We start from the raw sequence: 21,061 nt of genomic DNA on the forward strand, positions 1-21,061 counted from the left end.
GGGTGTGGCAGGCACCACATCCAGATCCCCTTGGTCAGTGCGTGCACGATGGAGCCCAGGGCATAGTCTGCAGGGCTGGGAGGCCGTTAATGTCAACCTCCTCATTAGCCCCATTAACCTCCTCATGAACCCCGTTATCTCACCGGTGCGCCGCTGCTCCAGCCGGTTCATGAGGAAGGACTTGCCGGTGCGGTAGGCCCCGCGATGGCCACCACCACCACGGGCTGCCCGATGCCGCGCAGCACCTCCAGCGCTGCGGGGTTGGGGCTCAGCACCCTGTCGGCCCCGTTCTGCACCAGGCACAGCAGCTCCTGCATTGCTGCTCCAAGTGGGGAAACGAAACCGAAAGCGGACGCATGGGTAGAAAAAAGTCGGTGGACACCCCCCCCCCAACTCCGTCCTGCCCCCAGCTGACTCAGCAAGGAGGGCGGCAGCTGCTCGGCCCCATCCTGCATTCCCTAGCTTCCAAAGGAAACCCGAAGCTGGTGATACCACAGAGGAGTTTATTGGGGTTATGCCAAGATCATACCAGGCGCAGCAGTCGCAGGGCCACTGGCACCACGCCCCGCCCCACGTTCCACAGGCTGACCGCACCGCTGATGACATTCGCCACAGTTTGGATCCTCAACTGCTTCTGCATCTCCTTCTTGTCCTTCTCCAGCTTCTTGATCTGCTCCTTCAGCTTCTCATTTTCTTCCCTGAAGCCTTCCTTCAGCAGCGCCTCCCGCTCCTGCAGCAAACGAAGCGGGCTCAGCTCCGTCACCGTGGCCCCCAGCACCGCCGCCACCACAGTGCCCCCGCCTCTACCTTCTGCTTGTGGGTGAGGACGCGCTCCTGTTCCTCCAGCATCGCCTGCAGCTTGTGCTGCATCCGCTCCTCCAGATCCTGCTTGTGCTTCTCGAAGCTACGCCGCTGCTCCTCCAGCCGTGCCTTGGCCGCCTCCGCAGCCTCCTTTGCCGCTGCCACGGCCGCTGCCGCCACCGCCTCACTGGCCACCCGCTCCCTCTCGCGCTCCGACAGCTGCTGGTCGGCCGCGCACAGCGCCCGCGCCAGCGCCTTGTGCTCCCGCAGGAACTCCTCCAGCACCGCTGCCGCCTGGTGGGCGCAGCCGTCAGGGTGCTAGCGCCACCAGCACGGGCACCGCGCATATGGCACCGGAACCGCGCTCACCTTCACCCCCTTGCCGGGCTGCCGGTCGTACTCCTCCATCAGCTCCCGCAGGCGCTCCTGGAAGCGGCGCGAGCCCCCCAGCACGGCGTACTCCCCGCGGTCCAGGCGCTGCTCCACGTCCTGCCACAGCTCCTGCAGCACCGCGCGGCACCGCTCCGCCGAGGCCGCCTCGTTGCGCTGGCAGAACTCCTCCTTGGCCGCCTCCAGCTCGTGCTGCCGGGGCGATGCACGGCTCAGCAGGCAGGAGGACGCCGCGCGCTTTGCCGCACTGCGCCCTGCTATGACCCACCATCAGCTGTTCCTGGTACTGGTGAATGTTGTGTGTGAAGGCACGCTCCATGAAGAGGGCGAGGGCGCGATGCTCGCAGCGCTGGTGCACGTCCCCCAGCGCTTCCTGCGAGGCCGTGGGCAGCTTCAGCTCCCGCTCCATGCCCTGCTTGTACTCAGCCACCGCCGCCGCCACCGCCGCCGTGTTCTCGGCCGCCGCCAACGCCGTCACCGTGCTCTCCAGGCACAGCACCCCGCTGCTGGCGATGGCCGCCACGTACTTCTCCGCCAGGCTCGCCAGCACTGCCAGGAGGCAATGGCGGTGTCACCCCCCTATGGCACCCAAAGGGGGCCGCCCGTCCCCGCACCGCTGCCACTCACTGCAGCCCGTCACCGGTGGCTGCCCTGACAGTGCCTTCACCGGGGCCTTGTCCCAGATGTGCCGGCAGAAGGCGTCGGCCTGCCGCAGGAAGCCGGGGCGCAGCTGCCCCTCGTCGAGCTCCTCCAGCCGCGTCATCGCCTCGGCCTCAGCTGGCGGCAGCATCACAAAGCACTTGCGTTCGGGGAAGAAGTCGCGCAGGCAGCGCCGCAGCTCATTCTGCTCCTGCACCACGCGGCTGCTCCCTGCGGCGCGAGGAGGCCGTCAGGATGCGGCCCTATGGCGTCACCGTGCCCCAACGCCGCGGTGCCGCCGCCGTACCGGGCTGCAGGCGCAGCGCGTGCTCCAGGTACTCGTCCGCGGTGATGCGCTGCCCGTCCTGCGACAGCTCCAGCACGAAATCCCGCACGGCCCAGACGAAGCCGGGGAAGAAGCGCACGAAGTCAGCGGCCGCCGCGTCCCTGCTGTCCCCCGCCCGCACCTGCACGCGCTCCGTCAGCGCCGTCACCACCCTGCGGGGAGCGGCGGCACCATCACCGCGATGCCACCGTGACAGCACCAACACCACTGTGCCCTCCCCGACCCCCCGGTACCCGAGGTGCTGCAGCGCCTGATGGTCGATGGTGCCGAGGCTGTTGAACACCAGGGTGCTGGAGAGCAGCAGCGCCAGCGTGAAGATCCAGGCGTCGTTGCAGCTATCGCCCTGCGCCCGGGGGGGAGGGGGTCATCAGGGCCGGATCCGAGGGTCCCGTGACCCCCCCTGGCCCCGCACCCACCTTGTAGGGGTCCCCCAGCCCCTCGGTGTCCAGCAGCACCAGGGTGGTGTCGGGCCGGTACGGGTGTGGCAGGCACCACATCCAGATCCCCTTGGTCTGTGGCTGCACCGTGTGGCCCAGGGGAAATCCTGTGGGGCCAGGAGGTGGCGTGAGGGCGAGCGGGACCCTCCAGCCCCGTTAATCCTCCGTTAACCCCCTCGTTAACCCTGTAAATCCCCCGTTAACCCCGTTAAATCTCCTGTTATCTCACCGGTGCGCCGCTGCGCCAGCCGGTTCATGAGGAAGGACTTGCCGGTGCGGTAGGGCCCCGCGATGGCCACCACCACCACGGGCTGCCCGATGCCGCGCAGCACCTCCAGCGCTGCGGGGTTGGGGCTCAGCACCCCGTCGGCCCCGTTCTGCACCAGGCACAGCGGCTCCTGCATTGCTGCTCCGAGCACAGACGGAAATGAAACCAAAAGCAGCAGCACGGGTAATAAAGGTCAGCAGCCCCACCTCGTCCTGCCCCCGGCTGACTCATCAGGGAGGGCGGCAGCTCCCCGGCCCTTTCCCACATTCCCTCGTTTTCCGGGAAACGCAAAACTGGACGCAGAATGGAGGAATTTATTGGGGTTGCACCGCGGTCACAACACGCGCTGTATCAGCATCAGGGCCCCCGACACTGCAACCCGCTCCAGGCCCAGCAGGAAGATGTCGGCGACGATGCCGAGCCCGTCCAGCGCCCTTCTGCACCACGACGGCTTCTTCATCTCCTCCTTCTCCTCCTGCAGCTTCTTGATCTGCTTCCACAGCTTCTCAGCCTCTTGCTTGAAGCCTTCTTGCAGCAGCGCCCGCTGCTCCTGTGGCACACGGAGGGGGCTCAGCACCACTGCAACAGCCCCCAGCACCGCCACCACCACGGTGCCCCCATTGCCTGCCTGCAGCATGTGCTCGATGACGCGCTCCTGCTCACAGTATCACAGTATCACAGATTTCTAGGTTGGAAGAGACCTCAAGATCATCGAGTCCAACCTCCGACCTAACACTAAGTACTCCACTAAACCAGATCACTAAGCTCTACATCTAAACGTCTTTTAAAGACCTCCAGGGATGGTGACTCCACCACCTCCCTGGGCAGCCCGTTCCAATGCTTAATAACCCTTTCGGTAAAGAAGTTCTTCCTAACATCCAACCTAAAACTCCCCTGTCGCAACTTTCGCCCATTCCCCCTCGTCCTGTCACCAGGCACGTAGGAGAACAGACCAACCCCCACCTCTCTACAGCCTCCTTTAAGGTACCTGTAGAGAGTGATAAGGTCGCCCCTGAGCCTCCTCTTCTCCAGGCTGAACAACCCCAGCTCCCTCAGCCGCTCCTCGTAAGACTTGTTCTCCAGACCTCTCACCAGCTTGGTCGCCCTTCTCTGGACTCGCTCGAGCACGTCCATGTCCTTCCTGTAGCGAGGGGCCCAAAACTGAACACAGTACTCAAGGTGCGGCCTCACCAGAGCCGAGTACAGGGGCACAATCACTTCCCTAGACCTGCTGGCCACACTGCTTCTTATGCAAGCCAGGATGCTGTTGGCCTTCTTGGCCACCTGAGCACACTGCTGGCTCATATTCAGCCGACTATCAGCCAATACTCCCAGGTCCTTCTCGGCCAGGCAGCTTTCCAGCCACTCATCTCCCAGCCTGTAGCTCTGCTTGGGGTTGTTGCAGCCCAGGTGCAGGACCCGGCACTTGGCCTTGTTGAACTTCATACAGTTGACCTCAGTCCATCGCTCCAGCCTATCCAGATCCTCCTGCAGAGCCTTCCTACCCTCGAGCAGATCGACACACGCACCTAACTTGGTGTCGTCTGCAAACTTACTGAGGGTGCACTGGACGCCCTCATCCAGATCATCGATAAAGATATTAAAGAGGACCGGCCCCAGTACCGAGCCCTGGGGGACACCACTAGTGACCGGCCTCCAACCAGATTTGACTCCATTCACCACAACTCTCTGGGCCCGGCCATCCAGCCAGTTTCTAACCCAGCGAAGCGTACGCCAGTCCAAGCCCCGAGCAGCCAGTTTCTTGAGGAGAATGTTGTGGGGAACGGTGTCAAAAGCCTTACTGAGGTCAAGGTAAACCACATCCACAGCCTTTCCCTCATCCACCAAGCGCGTCACTTGGTCATAGAAGGAGATCAGGTTCGTCAAGCAGGACCTGCCTTTCATAAACCCATGCTGACTGGGCCTGATCGCCTGCTTGCCCTGCAAGTGCCGCGTGATGACCCTCAAGATAATCTGCTCCATGAGCTTCCCCGGCACTGAGGTCAAACTGACAGGCCTATAGTTCCCCGGGTCTGCCCTGCGGCCCTTCTTATAGATGGGCGTCACATTGGCTAGCCGCCAGTCAACTGGGACCTCCCCCGATAGCCAGGACTGCCGATAAATGATGGTAAGCGGCTCGGCCAGCTCCTCCACCAGTTCTTTCAGTACCCTCGGGTGCATCCCATCCGGCCCCATCGACTTGCGCACATCCAAGCTCCGTAGCAGGTCGCCAACCATTTCCTCATGGATAGCGAAGGCCACATCCTGCTCCCCATCCCCTTCCACCAGCTCAAGGCACTGGGTATCCAGAGAACAACCGGTATTGCCGCTAAAGACTGAGGCAAAGGCGGCATTAAGCACCTCAGCCTTTTCCTCATCCTTAGTAACTAGGTTTCCCCTCGCATCCAGTAAAGGATGGAGATTCTCCTTAGTCCTCCGTTTCGCGTTGATATATTTGTAAAAGGATTTTTTGTTGTCTTTAACGGCAGTAGCCAGGTTGAGCTCCAGATGAGCTTTGGCCTTTCTAATTTTCTCCCTGCACAGCCTCGCTACATCCTTGTAGTCCTCCTCAGTGGCCCGCCCTTTTTTCCAAAGATTATAAACCCTCTTTTTTCTGCTAAGCACAAGCCGCAACTCTCTGTTGAGCCAGGCCGGTCTTCTTCCACGCCGGCTCGTCTTTGGGCACGTGGGGACGGACCGCTCCTGTGCCATCATGATTTCCTTCTTGAGGAGCGCCCAGCCTTCCTGGACTCCTCTGCCCTTCAGAACCTCCTCCCAAGGGACTCGGCCAACCAGCGTCCTGAGCAGCTCAAAGTCAGCCCTCCGGAAGCCCAATACAGCAGTTTTACTGGTCCCCTTCCTGGCCTCGCCAAGAATAGAGAACTCTACCATTTCGTGGTCACTCTGCCCCAGACAGTTTCCGACCACCACATCTCCCACCAGTCCTTCTCTGTTTGTGAAGAGAAGGTCTAGCGGGGCACCACCCCTGGTAGGTTCACTGACCAGCTGCGTCAGGAAGCTATCTCCCACGCTCTCCAGAAACCTCCGAGACTGCTTTCTCTGTGCCGTGTTGTGTTTCCAGGATATGTCCGGGAAGTTGAAGTCCCCCACGAGGACAAGCGCCGACGATTTTGCAACTTCTGTCAGTTGCCTATAAAACTCCTCATCCGTCTCCTCATCCTGGTTTGGCGGTCTATAACAGACCCCGACCAGGATGCTAGCCTTGCCGGCCTTCCCGCGGATCCTAACCCACAGGGATTCAACCTTATCATTCCCAGCCTGGAGTTCCACAACATCAAAAGATTCTCTGATGTAGAGAGCCACGCCACCACCCCCTCTGTGCTGCCTGTCCCTCCTGAAGAGCCGATAGCCAGGCATTGCAGCACTCCAGTCGTGGGAGCGGTCCCACCACGTCTCCGTGATGGCAACCAAGTCGTAGCCTGCCTGCTGCACGATGGCTTCCAGCTCCTCCTGTTTGTTACCCATGCTGCGTGCATTAGTGTAGATGCACTTCAGCTGGGCCATCGCCTTCTTCCCCGGCCTAGCCATTGTTTCCCCCGGCACAGCTCCAACAAGCCTTGTTTGAGCCCCGTCCCCCTTCTTACCTAGTTTAAAGCGCTCTCCATGAGTCCCGCCAGCTCCAGCACCGCCCGCTGCTCGCGCCACAGCCGCTCCTCCAGCTGCCGCTGGTGCTCCTCGAAGCTGCGCCACTGCTCCTCGTGCCACGCATCAAAGGCCTTCGCGGCCTCAACCACCGCTGCCACCGCCACTGCCGCCACCGCCTCGCTGGCCACCCGCTCCCTATATCTCTTGCCATGTCTCACCCTGATGCAACACCGCGGTGCCGCCGCCGTACCGGGCTGCAGGCGCAGCGCGTGCTCCAGGTACACGTCCGCGGTGATGCGCCGCCCGTCCTGCGACAGCTCCAGCATGAAATCCCGCACGGCCCAGACAAAGCTGGGGAAGAAGCGCACGAAGTCGGCCGGCGCCGCGTCCCTGCTATCCCCCGCCCACACCCGCACGCGCTCCGTCAGCGCCGTCACCACCCTGCGGGGAGCGGCGGCACCATCACCGCGATGCCACCGTGACAGCACCAACACCACTGTGCCCGCCCCGACCCCCCGGTACCCGAGGTGCTGCAGCGCCTGATGGTCGATGGTGCCGAGGCTGTTGAACACCAGGGTGCTGGAGAGCAGCAGCGCCAGCGTGAAGATCCAGGCGTCGTTGCGGCTGTCGCCCTGCAGCCGGGGGGAGTCGTCAGGGCCGGATCCGAGGGTCCCATGACCCCCCCCGCCCCGCACCCACCTTGTTGGGGTCCTCCAGCCCCTCGGTGTCCAGCAGCACCAGGGTGGTGTTGGGCCGGTACGGGTGTGGCAGGCACCACATCCAGATCCCCTTGGTCAGTGCATGCACGATGGAGCCCAGGGCATAGTCTGAAGGGCCGGGAGGCCGTTAATGTCAACCTCCTCATTAGCCCCATTACCCTCCTCATGAACCCGGTTATCTCACTGGTGCTCCGCTGCTCCAGCCGGTTCATGAGGAAGGACTTGCTGGTGCGGTAGGGCCCCGCGATGGCCACCACCACCACGGGCTGCCCGATGGCGCGCAGCACCTCCAGCGCCGCGGGGTTGGGGCTCAGCACCCCGTCGGCCCCGTTCTGCACCAGGCACAGCGGCTCCTTCATGGCGCCTCCGAGCGCACAAATGAAACCAAAAGCGGCCGTATGGGCAGAAAGAAGTTGCCCCTCGTCCCGCCACCCCGCCCACCCATCCTGCCCCAGGCTGACTCAGCAGGGAGGGCAGCAGCTCCTCGGCCCTTTCCCGCATTCCCTCACTTTCCAGGAAACCCGAAGCTGGTGGCACCACAGAGAAATTTATTGGGGTTGCACCAAGGTCACACCAGGCGCAGCAGCCGCAGGACCACTGGCACCACGGCCCGCCACAGGCCCCAGAGGCCGATGACAGTGCTGAAAAGATGCAGCGGGTTTTGGATCCACGATCCCTGCACGATCCCCTCCTTCTCCTTCTCCAGCTTCTTGATCTGCTCCTTCAGCTTCTCAGCCTCTTCCTTGAAGCCTTCCTTCAGCAGCGCCTCCTGCTCCTGTGGCACACGGAGGGGGCTCAGCACCACCTCAGTGGCCCCCAGCACCGCTGCCACCACAGTGCCCCCGCCTCTACCTTCTGCTTGTGGGCGATGATGCGCTGCTGCTCTTCTAGCATCGCCTGCTGCTCGCGCTGCATCCGCTCCTCCAGATCCTGCTTGTGCTTCTCGAAGCTACGCTGCTGCTCCTCCAGCCGTGCCTCGGCCGCCTCCTCAGCCTCCTTTGCCGCTGCCACGGCAGCCGCCGCCACGGCCTCGCTGGCCACCCGCTCCCTCTCGCACTCTGACAGCTGCTGGTCGGCCGCGCACAGCGCCCGCGCCAGCACCTCGCGGACCCGCAGGAACACCTCCAGCACCGCCGCCGCCTGGTGGGCGCAGCCGTCAGGGTGCTAGCGCCACCAGCACGGGCACCGCGCATATGGCACCGGAACCGCGCTCACCTTCACCCCCTTGCCGGGCCGCAGGTGGTACTCCTCCATCAGCTCCCGCAGGCGCTCCTGGAAGCGGCGCGAGCCCCCCGGCACGGCGTACTCCCCGCGGTCCAGGCACTGCTCCACGTCCTGCCACAGCTCCCGCAGCACCGTGCGGCACCGCTCCGCCGAGGCCGCCTCGTTGCGCTGGCAGAACTCCTCCTTGGCCACCTCCAGCTTGTGCTGCCGGGGTGACGCGTGGCTCAGTGCGCAGGAGGATGCCGCGCACCGCACCGCACCCTGCTATGACCCACCTTCAGCTGTTCCTGGTACTGGTGAATGTTGTGTGTGAAGGCACGCTCCATGAAGAGGGCGAGGGCGCGATGCTCGCAGCGCTGGTGCACGTCCCCCAGCGCTTCCTGCGAGGCCGTGGGCAGCTTCAGCTCCCGCTCCATGCCCTGCTGATACTCAGCCACCGCCGCCGCCACCGCCGCCGTGTTCTCGGCCGCCGCCAGCGCCGTCACCGTGCTCTCCAGGCACAGCACCCCGCTGCTGGCGATGGCCGCCACGTACTTCTCCGCCAGGCTCGCCAGCACTGCCAGGAGGCAATGGCGGTGTCACCCCCCTATGGCACCCGAACGGGGCCGCCCATCCCCGCACCGCCGCCACTCACTGCTGCCCGTCACCGCCTGCCGCCCCGGCAGCGCCTTCACCGGGGCCTTGTCCCAGATGTGCCGGCAGAAGGCGTCGGCCTGCCGCAGGAAGCCGGGGCGCAGCTGCCCCTCGTCGAGCTCCTCCAGCCGCGTCATTGCCTCGGCCTCGGCCGGCCGCGGCAACACGAAGCACTTGCGCTCGGGGAAGAAGTCGCGCAGGCAGTGCCGCAGCTCATTCTGCTCCTGCACCACGCGGCTGCTCCCTGCGGCGCGAGGAGGCCGTCAGGATGCGGCCCTATGGCGTCACCGTGCCCCAACACTGCGGTGCCGCCGCCGTACCGGGCTGCAGGCGCAGCGCGTGCTCCAGGTACTCGTCCGCGGTGATGCTCTGCCCATCCAGCGAAAGCTCCAGCATGAAATCCCGCATGGCCCAGATAAAGCCGGGGAAGAAGCGCACAAAGTTGGCCGCCGCCGTGTCACTGTCATCCTCTGCGCCCACCTGCACGCGCTCCGTTAGCGCCGTCACCACCCTGCGGGGAGCGGCGGCACCATCACCACGATGCCACCGTGACAGCACCAACACCACTGTGCCCGCCCCGACCCCCCGGTACCCGAGGTGCTGCAGCGCCTGATGGTCGATGGTGCCGACGCTGTTGAACACCAGGGTGCTGGAGAGCAGCAGCGCCAGCGTGAAGATCCAGGCGTCGTTGCAGCTGTCACCCTGTGCCCGGGGGGGGGTCGTCAGGGCCGGATCCGGGGTTCCCACGACCCCCCCGGCCCCGCACCCACCTTGTAGGGGTCCCCCAGCCCCTCGGTGTCCAGCAGCACCAGGGTGGTGTCGGGCCGGTACGGGTGTGGCAGGCACCACATCCAGATCCCCTTGGTCTGTGGCTGCACCGTGGGGCCCAGGGGAAATCCTGTGGAGCCAGGAGGGGGTGTGAGGGCGAGCGGGACCCTCCAGCCCCGTTAATCCTCCGTTAACCCCCTCGTTAACCCTGTAAATCCCCCGTTAACCCCCTTGTTAACCCCGGTAATTGTTAATCCCGCGTTATCTCACCGGTGCGCCGCTGCGCCAGCCGGTTCATGAGGAAGGACTTGCCGGTGCGGTAGGGCCCCGCGATGGCCACCACCACCACGGGCTGCCCGATGCCGCGCAGCACCTCCAGCGCCGCGGGGTTGGCGCTCAGCACCCCGTCGGCCCCGTTCTGCACCAGGCACAGCGGCTCCTGCATTGCTGCTCCGAGCACGGACGGAAATGAAACCAAAAGCAGCAGCACGGGTAATAAAGGTCAGCAGCCCCCCCCCGTCCTGCCCCCGGCTGACTCATCAGGGAGGGCGGCAGCTCCCCGGCCCTTTCCCGCATTCCCTCGTTTTCCGGGAAACGCAAAACTGGACGCAGAATGGAGGAATTTATTGGGGTTGCACCGCGGTCACAGCAGGCGCCGTATCAGCCGCAGGGCCCCCGACACCGCGACCAACGCGACAGACAACAGGCCCGGCAGGAAGGGGTCGGCGACGGAGCCGAGCCCATCCAGCGCCCTTTGGATCCACGACCCCTTCTTGATCTCCTCCTTCTCCTTCTCCAGCTTCTTGATCTGCTCCCGCAGCGCCTCAGCCTCTTCCTTGGAGCCTTCCTTCAGCAGCGCCTCCTGCTCCTGCGGCACACGAAGTGGGCTCAGCGCCGTCACCGTGCTCTCCAGGCACAGCACCCCGCTGCTGGCGATGGCCGCCACGTACTTCTCCGCCAGGCTCGCCAGCACTGCCAGGAGGCAATGGCGGTGTCACCCCCCTACGGCACCTGAACGGGGCCGCCCGTCCCCGCACCGCCGCCACTCACTGCTGCCCGTCACCGCCTGCCGCCCCGGCAGCGCCTTCACCGGGGCCTTGTCCCAGATGTGCCGGCAGAAGGCGTCGGCCTGCCGCAGGAAGCCGGGGCGCAGCTGCCCCTCGTCGAGCTCCTCCAGCCGCGTCATCGCCTCAACCTCGGCCGGCGGTGGTAGCACAAAGCACTTGCGCTCGGGGAAGAAGTCGCGCAGGCAGCGCCGCAGCTCATTCTGCTCCTGCACCACGCGGCTGCTCCCTGCGGCGCGAGGAGGCCGTCAGGATGCGGCCCTATGGCATCACCCCGCCGCAACGCCGCGGTGCCGCCGCCATACCCGGCTGCAGGCACAGCGCGTGCTCCAGGTACTCGTCCGCAGTGATGCGCCGCCCGTCCTGCGACAGCTCCAGCACGAAATCCCGCACGGCCCAGACGAAGCCGGGGAAGAAGCGCACGAATTCGGCCGCTGCCACGTCCCTGCTGTCCCCTGCCCGCACCTGCACGCGCTCCGTCAGCGCCGTCACCACCCTGCGGGGAGCGGCAGCACCATCACCGCGACGCCACCGTGACAGCACCAACACCACTGTGCCCGCCCTGACCCCCTGGTACCCGAGGTGCTGCAGCGCCTGCTGGTCGATGGTGCCGAGGCTGTTGTACACCAGGGTGCTGGAGAGCAGCAGCGCCAGCGTGAAGATCCAGGCGTCGTTGCGGCTGTTGCCCAGTGCCCCGGGTGGGAGTCGTCAGGGCTGAATCCAGGAGTCCTGCGACCCCACGCAGCCCCGTACCCACCCTGCTGGGGTCCATCACAGCCCCTCGGTGTCCAGCAGCACCACGGCGGTGTCAGCCCAGTGAGGGTGTGGCAGGCACCACATCCAGATCCCCTTGGTCAGTGCGTGCACGATGGAGCCCAGGGCATAGTCTGCAGGGCCGGGAGGCCGTTAATGTCAACCTCCTCATTAGCCCCATTAACCTCCTCATGAACCCGGTTATCTCACCGGTGCGCCGCTGCGCCGGCCGGTTCATGAGGAAGGACTTGCCGGTGCGGTAGGGCCCCGCGATGGCCACCACCACCACGGGCTGCCCGATGGCGCGCAGCACCTCCAGCGCCGCGGGGTTGGGGCTCAGCACCCCGTCGGCCCCGTTCTGCACCAGGCACAGCGGCTCCTGCTTTGCTGCTCCAAGTGGGGAAACGAAACCGAAAGCGGACGCATGGGTAGAAAAAAGTCGGTGGACACCCCCCCCCCAACTCCGTCCTGCCCCCAGCTGACTCAGCAAGGAGGGCGGCAGCTGCTCGGCCCCATCCTGCATTCCCTAGCTTCCAAAGGAAACCCGAAGCTGGTGATACCACAGAGGAGTTTATTGGGGTTATGCCAAGATCACACCAGGCGCAGCAGTCGCAGGGCCACTGGCACCACGCCCCGCCCCACGTTCCACAGGCTGACCGCACCGCTGATGACATTCGCCACAGTTTGGATCCTCAACTGCTTCTGCATCTCCTTCTTGTCCTTCTCCAGCTTCTTGATCTGCTCCTTCAGCTTCTCATTTTCTTCCCTGAAGCCTTCCTTCAGCAGCGCCTCCCGCTCCTGCAGCAAACGAAGCGGGGTCAGCTCCGTCACCGTGGCCCCCAGCACCGCCGCCACCACAGTGCCCCCGCCTCTACCTTCTGCTTGTGGGTGAGGACGCGCTCCTGTTCCTCCAGCATCGCCTGCAGCTTGTGCTGCATCCGCTCCTCCAGATCCTGCTTGTGCTTCTCGAAGCTACGCCGCTGCTCCTCCAGCCGTGCCTTGGCCGCCTCCGCAGCCTCCTTTGCCGCTGCCACGGCCGCTGCCGCCACCGCCTCGCTGGCCACCCGCTCCCTCTCGCGCTCCGACAGCTGCTGGTCGGCCGCGCACAGCGCCCGCGCCAGCGCCTCGTGCTCCCGCAGGAACTCCTCCAGCACCGCCGCCGCCTGGTGGGCGCAGCCGTCAGGGTGCTAGCGCCACCAGCACGGGCACCGCGCATATGGCACCGGAACCGCGCTCACCTTCACCCCCTTGCCGGGCCGCAGGTGGTACTCCTCCATCAGCTCCCCCAGGTGCTCCTGGAAGCGGCGCGAGCCCCCCGGCACGGCGTACTCCCCGCGGTCCAGGCGCTGCTCCACGTCCTGCCACAGCTCCCGCAGCACCGCGCGGCACCGCTCCGCCGAGGCCGCCTCGTTGCGCCGGCAGAACTCCTCCTTGGCCTCCTCCAGCTCGTGCTGCCGGGGCGATGCACGGCTCAGCAGGCAGGAGGACGCCGCGCGCTTTGCCGCACCGCGCCATGCCGGGACCCACCATCAGCTGGCCCTGGTAGCGTTGCTCCTTGTCAGCAAAGGCGCGCGCCATGAAGAGGGCGAGGGCGCGGCGTTCGCAGCGCCGGTGCACGTCCCCCAGCGCTTCCTGCGAGGCCGTGGGCAGCTTCAGCTCCCGCTCCATGCCCTGCTGGTACTCAGCCACCGCCGCCGCCACTGCCGCCGTGTTCTCGGCCGCCGCCAGCGCCGTCACCGCGCTCTCCAGGCACAGCACCCCGCTGCTGGCGATGGCCGCCACGTACTTCTCTGCCAGGCTCGCCAGCACTGCCAGGAGGCAATGGCGGTGTCACCCCCCTATGGCACCCGAACGGGGCCGCCCGTCCCCGCACCGCCGCCGCTCACTGCTGCCCGTCACCGCCTGCCGCCCCGGCAGCGCCTTCACCGGGGCCTTGTCCCAGATGTGCCAGCAGAAGGCGTCGGCCTGCCGCAGGAAGCCGGGGCGCAGCTGCCCCTCGTCGAGCTCCTCCAGCTCCTTCATTGCCTGAGGCTCGGCTGGCGGCAGCATCACGAAGCACTTGCGCTCGGGGAAGAAGTCGCGCAGGCAGCGCCGCAGCTCATTCTGCTCCTGCACCACGCGGCTGCTCCCTGCGGCGCGAGGAGGCCGTCAGGATGCGGCCCTATGGCGTCACCCCGCTGCAACGCCGCGGTGCCGCCGCCGTACCGGGCTGCAGGCGCAGCGCGTGCTCCAGGTACTCGTCCGCGGTGATGCGCTGCCCGTCCTGCGACAGCTCCAGCACGAAATCCCGCACGGCCCAGACAAAGCCGGGGAAGAAGCGCACGAAGTCGGCGGCCGTCGCGTCCCTGCTGTCCCCTGCCCGCACCCGCACCCGCTCCGTCAGCGCCGTCACCACCCTGCGGGGAGCGGCGGCACCATCACCATGATGCCACCACAGCACCACCGACACTGCCACGCCCGCCCCGACCCCCCGGTACCCGAGGTTCTCCAGCGCCTGCTGGTCGATGGTGCCGAGGCTGTTGTACACCAGGGTGCTGGAGAGCAGCAGCGCCAGCGTGAAGATCCAGGCGTCGTTGCGGCTGTCGCCCTGTGCCCGGGTGGAGTCGTCAGGGCCAGATCTGGGGGTCCCGTGACCCCCCGGCCCCGCACCCACCTTGCTGGGGTCCCCCAGCCCCTCGGTGTCCAGCAGCACCAGGGTGGTGTCGGCCTGGTGTGGGTGTGGCAGGCACCACATCCAGATCCCCTTGGTCTGCGCCTGCACCGTGTGGCCCAGGGGAAAGCCTGCGGGGCCAGGAGGGGGCGTGAGGCCGTTAACGTCATTAACCTCCTCATTAGCCCCATTAACCTCCTCATGAACCCCGTTATCTCACCGGTGCGCCGCTGCGCCAGCCGGTTCATGAGGAAGGACTTGCCGGTGCGGTAGGGCCCCGCGATGGCCACCACCACCACGGGCTGCCCGATGCCGTGCAGCACCTCCAGCGCCCGGCGGCTCAGCACCAGCCGCCCCCCGGCCTCGTTCCGCACCAGGCAGAGGGGGGCTCCCATCGGGCCCCCCTGGGGCTGCGGCACCGCCTCCGGCATGTCCCCTGCTGCCGGGCCGGCGTCGTCCTGCCAGGGGCTGGCGCCATCGAGCCAGGCGACGGCGTCGTGTGGGTGGGCGGCGTCACCATGCCACGTGTTGACGTCCCGTTGGGTGGCGGCGTCACCACACCAGATGTCAGCCATATCCTCTTCGGGGACGGTGTCACCGTTGCTCTGGTTGACGTCCCGTTGGGTGGCGGCGTCACCGCACCAGATGTCAGCCATATCCTCTTCGGGGACGGTGTCACCGTTGCTCTGGTTGACGTCCCGTTGGGTGACGGCGCCACCGCACCAGATTTCAACCTCGTCCTCTTCCTTGACCGCGTCACCGTGCCACGCGTTGACGTCCCGTGGAGTGGCGGCGTCACCATACCACGCGCTGGCGATGTCCTCTTCCGTCACGGTGTCACCGTGCCGCCCGTTGGCGTCCCGTTGTGACGCGGCGTCACCGTGCCTTGCGTCGGCGAGCTCCTGCTGCGTGACGGCGTCACCGTTGTCGCCCCATTTGGTGTCGGCCCCGCTCCACCACGCGTCAGCAGCATCCGGTTGTGCGACCTCTTCCCCGCGCCACAGCCTGGCGACGTCCTCGGCCTCATCCTGCTGCAGGCACAGCGCGGTGCTGAGCCGGGGGCCGCTCCCCTTCCCCCCGTATCCCCCCCACGTCCCCCCCACCCCGGTACCTGCAGCGCCTCCACCTCCGCCTCCCGGCACAGCTGCGCCACCCGCAGCGGCTCGGCCCCGTGCAGCGCCTCCGCCGCCCGCTCCGCCAACGCCGCCAGGTCTGGGGAGGGGGGACACAAAACACTCGGGGGGGTGGGTGCCCCACAGCGCGCCCCCTCCCCAAATTCCCCCCTCCACTCACAGGCGCCGCCGACGCGCTCCCCGCTCAGCCCTGTCTTGGGGCCGCTGCTGAGGAGGTGGGCGCAGAGCTTCGGCAGGCCGCCGGCGCCGCCGGCCTCCAGGCGGAACAGCTTGTGCTCGGGGAACAGCGCGAGGACGCGGCGCGTCACCGGCGCCTCCAGGCCTGCGGGGACGGCCACGGTCACTGCGAGCGGCACCGGCAGCCCCGCGGGAGCACCGGGGCGGCCGCACACCTGGGGGGGCTCCCAGCGCCGCCTGCAGCTCGTGGCCTTCAGCCTCCAGCACGGCCTCGTCCTCGGGCGGCACGGCGGCGCCGCACAGGCTCCAGACGAAGGGCGGCAGCACGGCGCGCAGCAGCGCGCCTTCGTCCTCCTCGTCGTCCTCCTCTTCCAACAGCCGCAGGCGGCGCGGCAGCGCCTGGACGTAGCTGCGGGGTGTGAAGGAAAGAAAACGGGGCGAAAAGAGGCAGAAAAGGGCAAGAGGGAGGCGGAGGGGAAGGATACGTCAGGCGCTCGAGCTCCTCCTGCGGCTCGGCCGCGGCCCCGCTGCTGTAGACGAAGACGCTGGCGAGCAGCAGCTGCAGCACCAGGAGCTGCGGGAACCAGGGGTCCTGCGGGCACCGGGGGGTCACTGGGTGGCTCCACGAGCCCCCCCCCAACCCCCCCCGCCCTTCCTCCGGCACCTCCACATCGTCATCCTCGTCCCCCGGCACGGGGAAGCCGCCGGCGTCCAGCAGCACCAGCGCGTGGCCCGGCTGCGTCGGGTGCGGGCAGCAGCGCAGCCACAGCCCGGGGCTGCTGGGGAATGCTGGGGGGGGGGGGAGTCAGAAAATGCGGGGGGGGGGTCAGAAAATGCGGGGGGGGGGTCAGAAAATGCGGGGGGGGGGTCAGAAAATGCGGGGGGGGGGTCAGAAAATGCGGGGGGGGGGGTCAGAATTTGGGGGGGGGGTCAGAAAAATTGGGGAGGGGGTCAGAAAATGCGGGGAGGGGGTCAGAAAATGCGGGGGGGGGTCGGAAAATGCGGGGGGGGGGGTCAGAAATTTGGGGGGGGGGTCAGAAAAATTGGGGAGGGGGTCAGAAAAAGCGGGGAGGGGGTCAGAAAAAGCGGGGGGGGGGGTCAGAAATTTTTGGGGGGGGGGGGATTTGGGGTGGTTACCGTCGCCCGGCCCCGCCAGCTGGTCCAGCAGGAAGGATTTCCCGCTGCCCCTCGGCCCGAAGGCGGCCACGACGTGGACGGGGGCCGGCGCCCCCCGCAGGGCGCCCAGGGCCTGGGGGAAGAGCCTCGGGCCCCCCCGCGGCCCCCCCGGCGCCGCCAGCAGCAGCGGGACCGGCGGCGGTGCGGCCATGGCGGTCCCGGTCCCGGTCCCAGTCCCGGCTCCGCCTCCGGCCCCAGCCCCGGTCCCGGCCCCGGCCCCAGGGTTTCGGTTTCGGTTTCGTTTCCCCGCGCGCGCGGTGCACGCCGGGAGCGAGGTGGCTCCGCCCCCGCCCCCTCCACGTGGCTCCGCCCCTCCCGCGCCTGCCCGAGCCCTAAAAGGGCGGCAGCGAGGCTCGCCGCTTCCTATTGGCCGCGCCTCGCGCGCAGGATGAAAGGCGGCCCGCCATTGGCTCCGCGGCGGGGGCGGCGGGTGGAAGGCGCGCTGTGATTGGCTGGAAGGCGGGGCGGCCGCAGAGCGGCTGCTTCGCGGCCTCGCCCTCGCGGCTTCTCACGGCCGGGTGCTCACGGACAGTTTGGGGGCAAATCGGGGGATTTTGGGGCTCGGGTGCAGCGCCGGGCCCGAAGGAAGGTTCCAGAAGCCGCCAAGGCCGGGTGCAGGGGTCCTTGAGGGCCGTGTGCAGAGCGCGGGGGGTCCCTGTGAGGAGCCCCTCGGGTCCGTGTGCAGAGCCCCTGGGGGCCGCGCGCAAAGCCCCGCTGCGATTGGCCGCTCCGCCGAGGCGTCGCGCCCCCATTGGCCGAGCCGCCTTCTGGGCGGGGCCTAACGGGGGTACTGCCGCTCCCTGAGGCACGGCGGCCATGTTGTCGCCCGCAGCTGCTGCGGGAGGCGGCGGGCGATCGGTGACCGCGGACGGAGGCGACTGCGGAGCACGAGGCGGCCCCGCGGGGCCCCGGGGCGGCTCCACAAGGTCCCCGCGGTGCCCCCGGTGTCCCCCCGGTCCCAGTTACCCCCCCGGTCCCCGTTTACCCCCTCCACGTGCCCACGTCCCCCCTTTAACCCCCCGACAAACCCCAGCGGCCCCTTTAAGGGAGGCGTGGCCTTCCCCGGCCTTATCCCCGCCCCCCTCTCCTCGCAGCCAATAGCCGCCCAGCCCCACCCTCTCCCCTCCCCCCCCATTGGCCGCCCCCCCCCGCGGGCGACAGAGGCGCGAAGGGCGTCGAGTCTCAAAATATTTACCGTTATTAAAAGAACTCGGTCACGTGTACAGCGCCCGGCCCCGCCCCCTCCCCCGTCGCCATGGAGACCGGAGGTGAGGGTGGGAAGGAGGGGCGGGGCCCGGAATGGTCGGAGCTCAGCGCGCGACGCCCCCTCCCCCGGCGGGCGGGGAGGGCGGGGCTTCGGCGGGGGCGGGGTCAGCGGCGGGCTCGGGGGGCGGGGCGTCGGGCGGCTCCGGGGGCGGGGCCTGCTCGGGGGGCGTGGCCGCCTGCATGATCTTCTGGCGCACCTCGCGGATCTTGAGCTGCAGGCACACCTTGGTGGGGAAGATGTCGGCGAAGCGCGCCTGGAAGGCGGCCGTGGCCTGGGCTGCGGGGACAGGGCGGGGGCGTCAGGGGGCGGGGGGGGGGCGCGGGGGGGGCGTGGGGGCGCGGGGGGGCGTGGGGATATGGGGGGGCACGGGGATATGGGGGGGCACGGGGGGGCGCGGGGGGATACAAGGGGGGCAATGGGGGTGGGGGTACGGGGGGGTTGTGGGGGGCAGTGGGGGGTGTGGGGACACGGGGGGGGTGTGGGGGCACAGGTGGGCACGGGGATATGGGGGGGCACGGGGGGATACAAGGGGGGCAATGGGGGTGGGGGTACGGGGGGGTTGTGGGGGGCAGTGGGGGTGGGTGTGGGGACACGGGGGGGGTGTGGGGGCACAGGTGGGCACGGGGATATGGGGGGGCACGGGGGGGTGTGGGGGGATACAAGGGGGGCAATGGGGGGTGGGGGTACGGGGGGGTTGTGGGGGGGCAGTGGGGGGTGTGGGGACACGGGGGGGTGTGAGGATATGGGGGGGCACGGGGATATGGGGGGGCGCGGGGGGTGTGGGGGGATACAAGGGGGGCAATGGGGGGTGGGGGTACGGGGGGGTTGTGGGGGGGCAGTGGGGGGTGTGGGGACACGGGGGGGGTGTGGGGATATGGGGGGGCAGGGGGATATGGGGGGGCACGGGGGGGCGTGGGGGGATACAAGGGGGGCAACGGGGGGTGGGGGTACGGGGGGGTTGTGGGGGGGCAGTGGGGGGTGTGGGGACACGGGGGGGTGTGGGGATATGGGGGGGCACGGGGGGGCGTGGGGGGATACAAGGGGGGCAACGGGGGTGGGGGTGCGGGGGGGTTGTGGGGGGGACAGTGGGGGGGTGTGGGGACACGGGGGGGTGTGGGGATATGGGGGGGCACGGGGGGGCGTGGGGGGATACAAGGGGGGCAACGGGGGTGGGGGTGCGGGGGGGTTGTGGGGGGGCAGTGGGGGGTGTGGGGACACGGGGGGGGTGTGGGGACACGGGGGGGTGTGGGGACACGGGGTGGGTGTGGGGATATGGGGGGGCGCGGGGGGATACAAGGGGGGCAACGGGGGGTGGGGGGACAGTGGGGGGTGTGGGGATATGGGGGGGCACGGGGATATGGGGGGGGCACGGGGGGGCATGGGGGGATACAAGGGGGGCAACGGGGGGTGGGGGTGCGGGGGGGTTGTGGGGAGGGACAGTGGGGGGTGTGGGGACACGGGGGGGGTGTGGGGATATGGGGGGGCAGGGGGATATGGGGGGGGCGCGGGGGGGTGTGGGGGGATACAAGGGGGGCAACAGGGGTGGGGGTATGGGGGGGTTGTGGGGGGGCAGTGGGGGGTGTGGGGACACGGGGGGGGTGTGGGGACACGGGGGGGTGTGGGGACACGGGGGAACGTCGGGGGCGTGGGGGTACAGGGGGGTTGTGGGGGGGGACAGTGGGGGGTGTGGGGACACGGGGGGGTGTGGGGACACGGGGGGGCTATGGGGGGACATCTGGGGGCGTTGGGGACGTGGGGGGACGTCGGGGGGTGGGGGCACAGGGGGGTTATGGGGGGACACCAGGGGGTGTGGGGACACTGTGGAGTCACAGGGGACCCTGGGGGGCATCAGGGGACATCGGGGGGTGTGGGGGTACGAGGGGGGGTATTGGGGGGCATGGGGTTACAGGGGGACATCAGGGGGTGTGGGGACATGGGGGGGTTCTGGGGGGGTACAGGGGGGTTCTGGGGGGGCATCAGGGGATATCAGGGGGTGTGGGGACACAGGGGGTTTCAGGGGGGGCCCCGGGGGGCATCAGGAGACATTGGGTGATGTGGGGACCCCAGGGGATGGTGGGACACCAGGGGGGTTCCTGGGGACACGGGGGGGGGGGGGGGTGAGGACATCAGGGGACGGGGGGGGGACACCGGGGGACGTGGGGGCACCAGGGGGGTGTGGGGACACTGGGGGACGGGGGGGGGGTTACGGGGGGACACTGAGCGATTAGGGACATGGGGGGGGTTATGCGGCGACACCGGGGGATGTGGGGACAGGGGGGGATTTATGTGGGGACAGGGGGGGACACGGGGACAGGGGGGGACACGGGGACAGGGGGGGACACGGGGACACCGGGGGACAAGGGGACACTGGGGAACAAGGGGACAGGAGCCCTTGGGGACACGGGGGACAGGGCAGCGACACCGCCGTGACCGGGGCCGGGCACCCACCGGGGGGGGACCCGACCTCCCCGACCCGGGGGGAGCCGCGTGGGGCCGGGCTGGGGACAGGGCGGGGACCCCGGGGACACGTTGGGGACCCCGGGGCCGCGCTGGGGACCCCTTCACCGACCCGAGGGGAAGAAGCCGTGCTCCTGGAAGAGCTGCATGACGAGGGCGCGGCGCTGGTCCAGCGTGCGGCGCAGCGAGGAGTAGGGCACCTTCTCGTACTCCAGCTCCCCCAGCACGTCCTCCGCCTCCGAGCCTGCGGGCGCCGGGCGTCACCCAGGGCCGGGGGGGGGGGGGGGGGGGCACCCAGGGGTGCGGGGGGGGGGAAGGAGGGAGGGGGGGGCCTCACCGGGCCGGTCGAAGGTGAAGATGTCGCCCTCGCACTTGGCGCTCTTGGGGGTGTTGGGCTCCGAGCTGCAGCTCGAGCGGCGCCGCAGCTTGCGCTTGGGCGACGTGGGGTCCTCGGTGGACGAGTCCAGGTCTGGGGGGGGGGAGGGGGGGGGGAGGGGGGGGGGGTTAAAAACCGAATCAGCGCCACTCCCCCTTTTAATCTAAGCCCCCCCCC

General features: G+C 68.2%; 6 protein-coding genes across 9 annotated transcripts; all 6 read right to left on the reverse strand.

Moving 5' to 3' along the window:
• Positions 1-516: 516 nt before the first annotated feature.
• On the reverse strand, positions 517-3,139 carry LOC308187102 (guanylate-binding protein 1-like). Its single transcript, XM_080609251.1, has 9 exons — positions 2,843-3,139; positions 2,593-2,720; positions 2,410-2,519; positions 2,138-2,328; positions 1,819-2,061; positions 1,460-1,740; positions 1,171-1,383; positions 808-1,095; positions 517-730 (listed from the first exon to the last, which is right to left on the reverse strand). Exons 1-9 carry the CDS (start codon positions 3,015-3,017, stop codon positions 524-526), a joined length of 1,836 nt encoding a protein of 611 aa, XP_080465377.1. The 5' UTR covers positions 3,018-3,139; the 3' UTR covers positions 517-523.
• Positions 3,140-3,175: 36 nt separating this feature from the next.
• Positions 3,176-7,632, reverse strand: LOC308187105 (guanylate-binding protein 3-like). Of its 3 annotated transcripts, none has more exons than XM_080609255.1 (6): positions 7,391-7,630; positions 7,187-7,314; positions 7,010-7,119; positions 6,520-6,928; positions 3,510-3,542; positions 3,176-3,431 (listed from the first exon to the last, which is right to left on the reverse strand). In XM_080609255.1, exons 1-6 carry the CDS (start codon positions 7,563-7,565, stop codon positions 3,216-3,218), a joined length of 1,071 nt encoding a protein of 356 aa, XP_080465381.1. In that variant the 5' UTR covers positions 7,566-7,630; the 3' UTR covers positions 3,176-3,215. The 3 variants fall into 3 exon arrangements, with proteins under 3 accessions (XP_080465381.1, XP_080465382.1, XP_080465380.1); XM_080609256.1 differs by having other exon boundaries at positions 6,520-6,838; positions 7,391-7,628; XM_080609254.1 differs by having other exon boundaries at positions 6,520-7,119; positions 7,391-7,632.
• A 102-nt stretch (positions 7,633-7,734) lies between these two features.
• On the reverse strand, positions 7,735-10,283 carry LOC308187103 (guanylate-binding protein 1-like). The gene is made up of 9 exons (XM_080609252.1): positions 10,102-10,283; positions 9,834-9,961; positions 9,656-9,765; positions 9,384-9,574; positions 9,065-9,307; positions 8,706-8,986; positions 8,422-8,634; positions 8,059-8,346; positions 7,735-7,981 (listed from the first exon to the last, which is right to left on the reverse strand). Exons 1-9 carry the CDS (start codon positions 10,274-10,276, stop codon positions 7,775-7,777), a joined length of 1,836 nt encoding a protein of 611 aa, XP_080465378.1. The 5' UTR covers positions 10,277-10,283; the 3' UTR covers positions 7,735-7,774.
• A 103-nt stretch (positions 10,284-10,386) lies between these two features.
• Positions 10,387-12,171, reverse strand: LOC308187111 (guanylate-binding protein 4-like; the record flags this gene model as incomplete). Its single annotated transcript, XM_080609261.1, has 5 exons — positions 10,387-10,803; positions 10,882-11,124; positions 11,201-11,391; positions 11,473-11,587; positions 11,709-12,171. The coding sequence occupies 5 exons, from the start codon at positions 12,169-12,171 to the stop codon at positions 10,475-10,477; spliced, it is 1,341 nt and encodes a 446-aa protein (XP_080465387.1). The 3' UTR covers positions 10,387-10,474.
• A 28-nt stretch (positions 12,172-12,199) lies between these two features.
• LOC308187098 (uncharacterized protein) lies at positions 12,200-17,829 on the reverse strand. Of its 2 annotated transcripts, none has more exons than XM_080609243.1 (15): positions 16,746-17,829; positions 16,273-16,397; positions 16,094-16,200; positions 15,824-16,017; positions 15,592-15,753; positions 15,410-15,510; positions 14,519-15,326; positions 14,302-14,429; positions 14,126-14,235; positions 13,854-14,044; positions 13,535-13,777; positions 13,176-13,456; positions 12,887-13,099; positions 12,524-12,811; positions 12,200-12,446 (listed from the first exon to the last, which is right to left on the reverse strand). In XM_080609243.1, exons 1-15 carry the CDS (start codon positions 16,933-16,935, stop codon positions 12,240-12,242), a joined length of 3,348 nt encoding a protein of 1,115 aa, XP_080465369.1. In that variant the 5' UTR covers positions 16,936-17,829; the 3' UTR covers positions 12,200-12,239. The 2 variants fall into 2 exon arrangements, with proteins under 2 accessions (XP_080465369.1, XP_080465368.1); XM_080609242.1 differs by having other exon boundaries at positions 14,519-15,329.
• A 130-nt stretch (positions 17,830-17,959) lies between these two features.
• On the reverse strand, positions 17,960-20,984 carry LOC308187112 (protein capicua homolog; the record flags this gene model as incomplete). The annotated part of the gene is made up of 3 exons (XM_080609262.1): positions 17,960-18,327; positions 20,621-20,752; positions 20,846-20,984. Coding segments are annotated over 3 exons (504 nt in total), but the record flags the coding sequence as incomplete, so codon positions are not given.
• Positions 20,985-21,061: the final 77 nt, after the last annotated feature.

The sequence above is a fragment of the Anser brachyrhynchus genome (assembly GCF_964034855.1).
Source record: "Anser brachyrhynchus genome assembly, contig: SCAFFOLD_478, whole genome shotgun sequence".
Classification (NCBI taxonomy): domain Eukaryota; kingdom Metazoa; phylum Chordata; class Aves; order Anseriformes; family Anatidae; genus Anser; species Anser brachyrhynchus.

What these genes read in the sequence shown, in the direction of transcription:
- LOC308187102 (XM_080609251.1), bottom strand. Translation starts at nt 3,017, where the DNA reads ATGCAGGAGCCGCTGTGCCTGGTGCAGAACGGGGCCGACGGGGTGCTG. An exon ending in AGTACCAGGAACAGCTGATG is followed by an intron (nt 1,384 to 1,459) that starts GTGGGTCATAGC and finishes TCGCCCCGGCAG; the next exon opens with CACGAGCTGGAGGCGGCCAA. An exon ending in AGCCCGGCAAGGGGGTGAAG is followed by an intron (nt 1,096 to 1,170) that starts GTGAGCGCGGTT and finishes TGCGCCCACCAG; the next exon opens with GCGGCAGCGGTGCTGGAGGA.
- LOC308187105 (XM_080609254.1), bottom strand. Translation starts at nt 7,565, where the DNA reads ATGAAGGAGCCGCTGTGCCTGGTGCAGAACGGGGCCGACGGGGTGCTG. An exon ending in GGCTGGAGGACCCCAACAAG is followed by an intron (nt 7,120 to 7,186) that starts GTGGGTGCGGGG and finishes CCCCGGCTGCAG; the next exon opens with GGCGACAGCCGCAACGACGC. An exon ending in AGCAGCGGGCGGTGCTGGAG is followed by an intron (nt 3,543 to 6,519) that starts CTGGCGGGACTC and finishes CTGTGATACTGT; the next exon opens with GAGCAGGAGCGCGTCATCGA.
- LOC308187103 (XM_080609252.1), bottom strand. Translation starts at nt 10,276, where the DNA reads ATGCAGGAGCCGCTGTGCCTGGTGCAGAACGGGGCCGACGGGGTGCTG. An exon ending in GCTGGCGCAGCGGCGCACCG is followed by an intron (nt 9,962 to 10,101) that starts GTGAGATAACGC and finishes CTGGCTCCACAG; the next exon opens with GATTTCCCCTGGGCCCCACG. An exon ending in CAGGCGCTGCAGCACCTCGG is followed by an intron (nt 9,575 to 9,655) that starts GTACCGGGGGGT and finishes CGCTCCCCGCAG; the next exon opens with GGTGGTGACGGCGCTAACGG.
- LOC308187098 (XM_080609242.1), bottom strand. Translation starts at nt 16,935, where the DNA reads ATGGCCGCACCGCCGCCGGTCCCGCTGCTGCTGGCGGCGCCGGGGGGG. An exon ending in GCTGGCGGGGCCGGGCGACG is followed by an intron (nt 16,398 to 16,745) that starts GTAACCACCCCA and finishes CCCCCCCCCCAG; the next exon opens with CATTCCCCAGCAGCCCCGGG. An exon ending in GGCTGGGGGACCCCAGCAAG is followed by an intron (nt 14,236 to 14,301) that starts GTGGGTGCGGGG and finishes ACCCGGGCACAG; the next exon opens with GGCGACAGCCGCAACGACGC.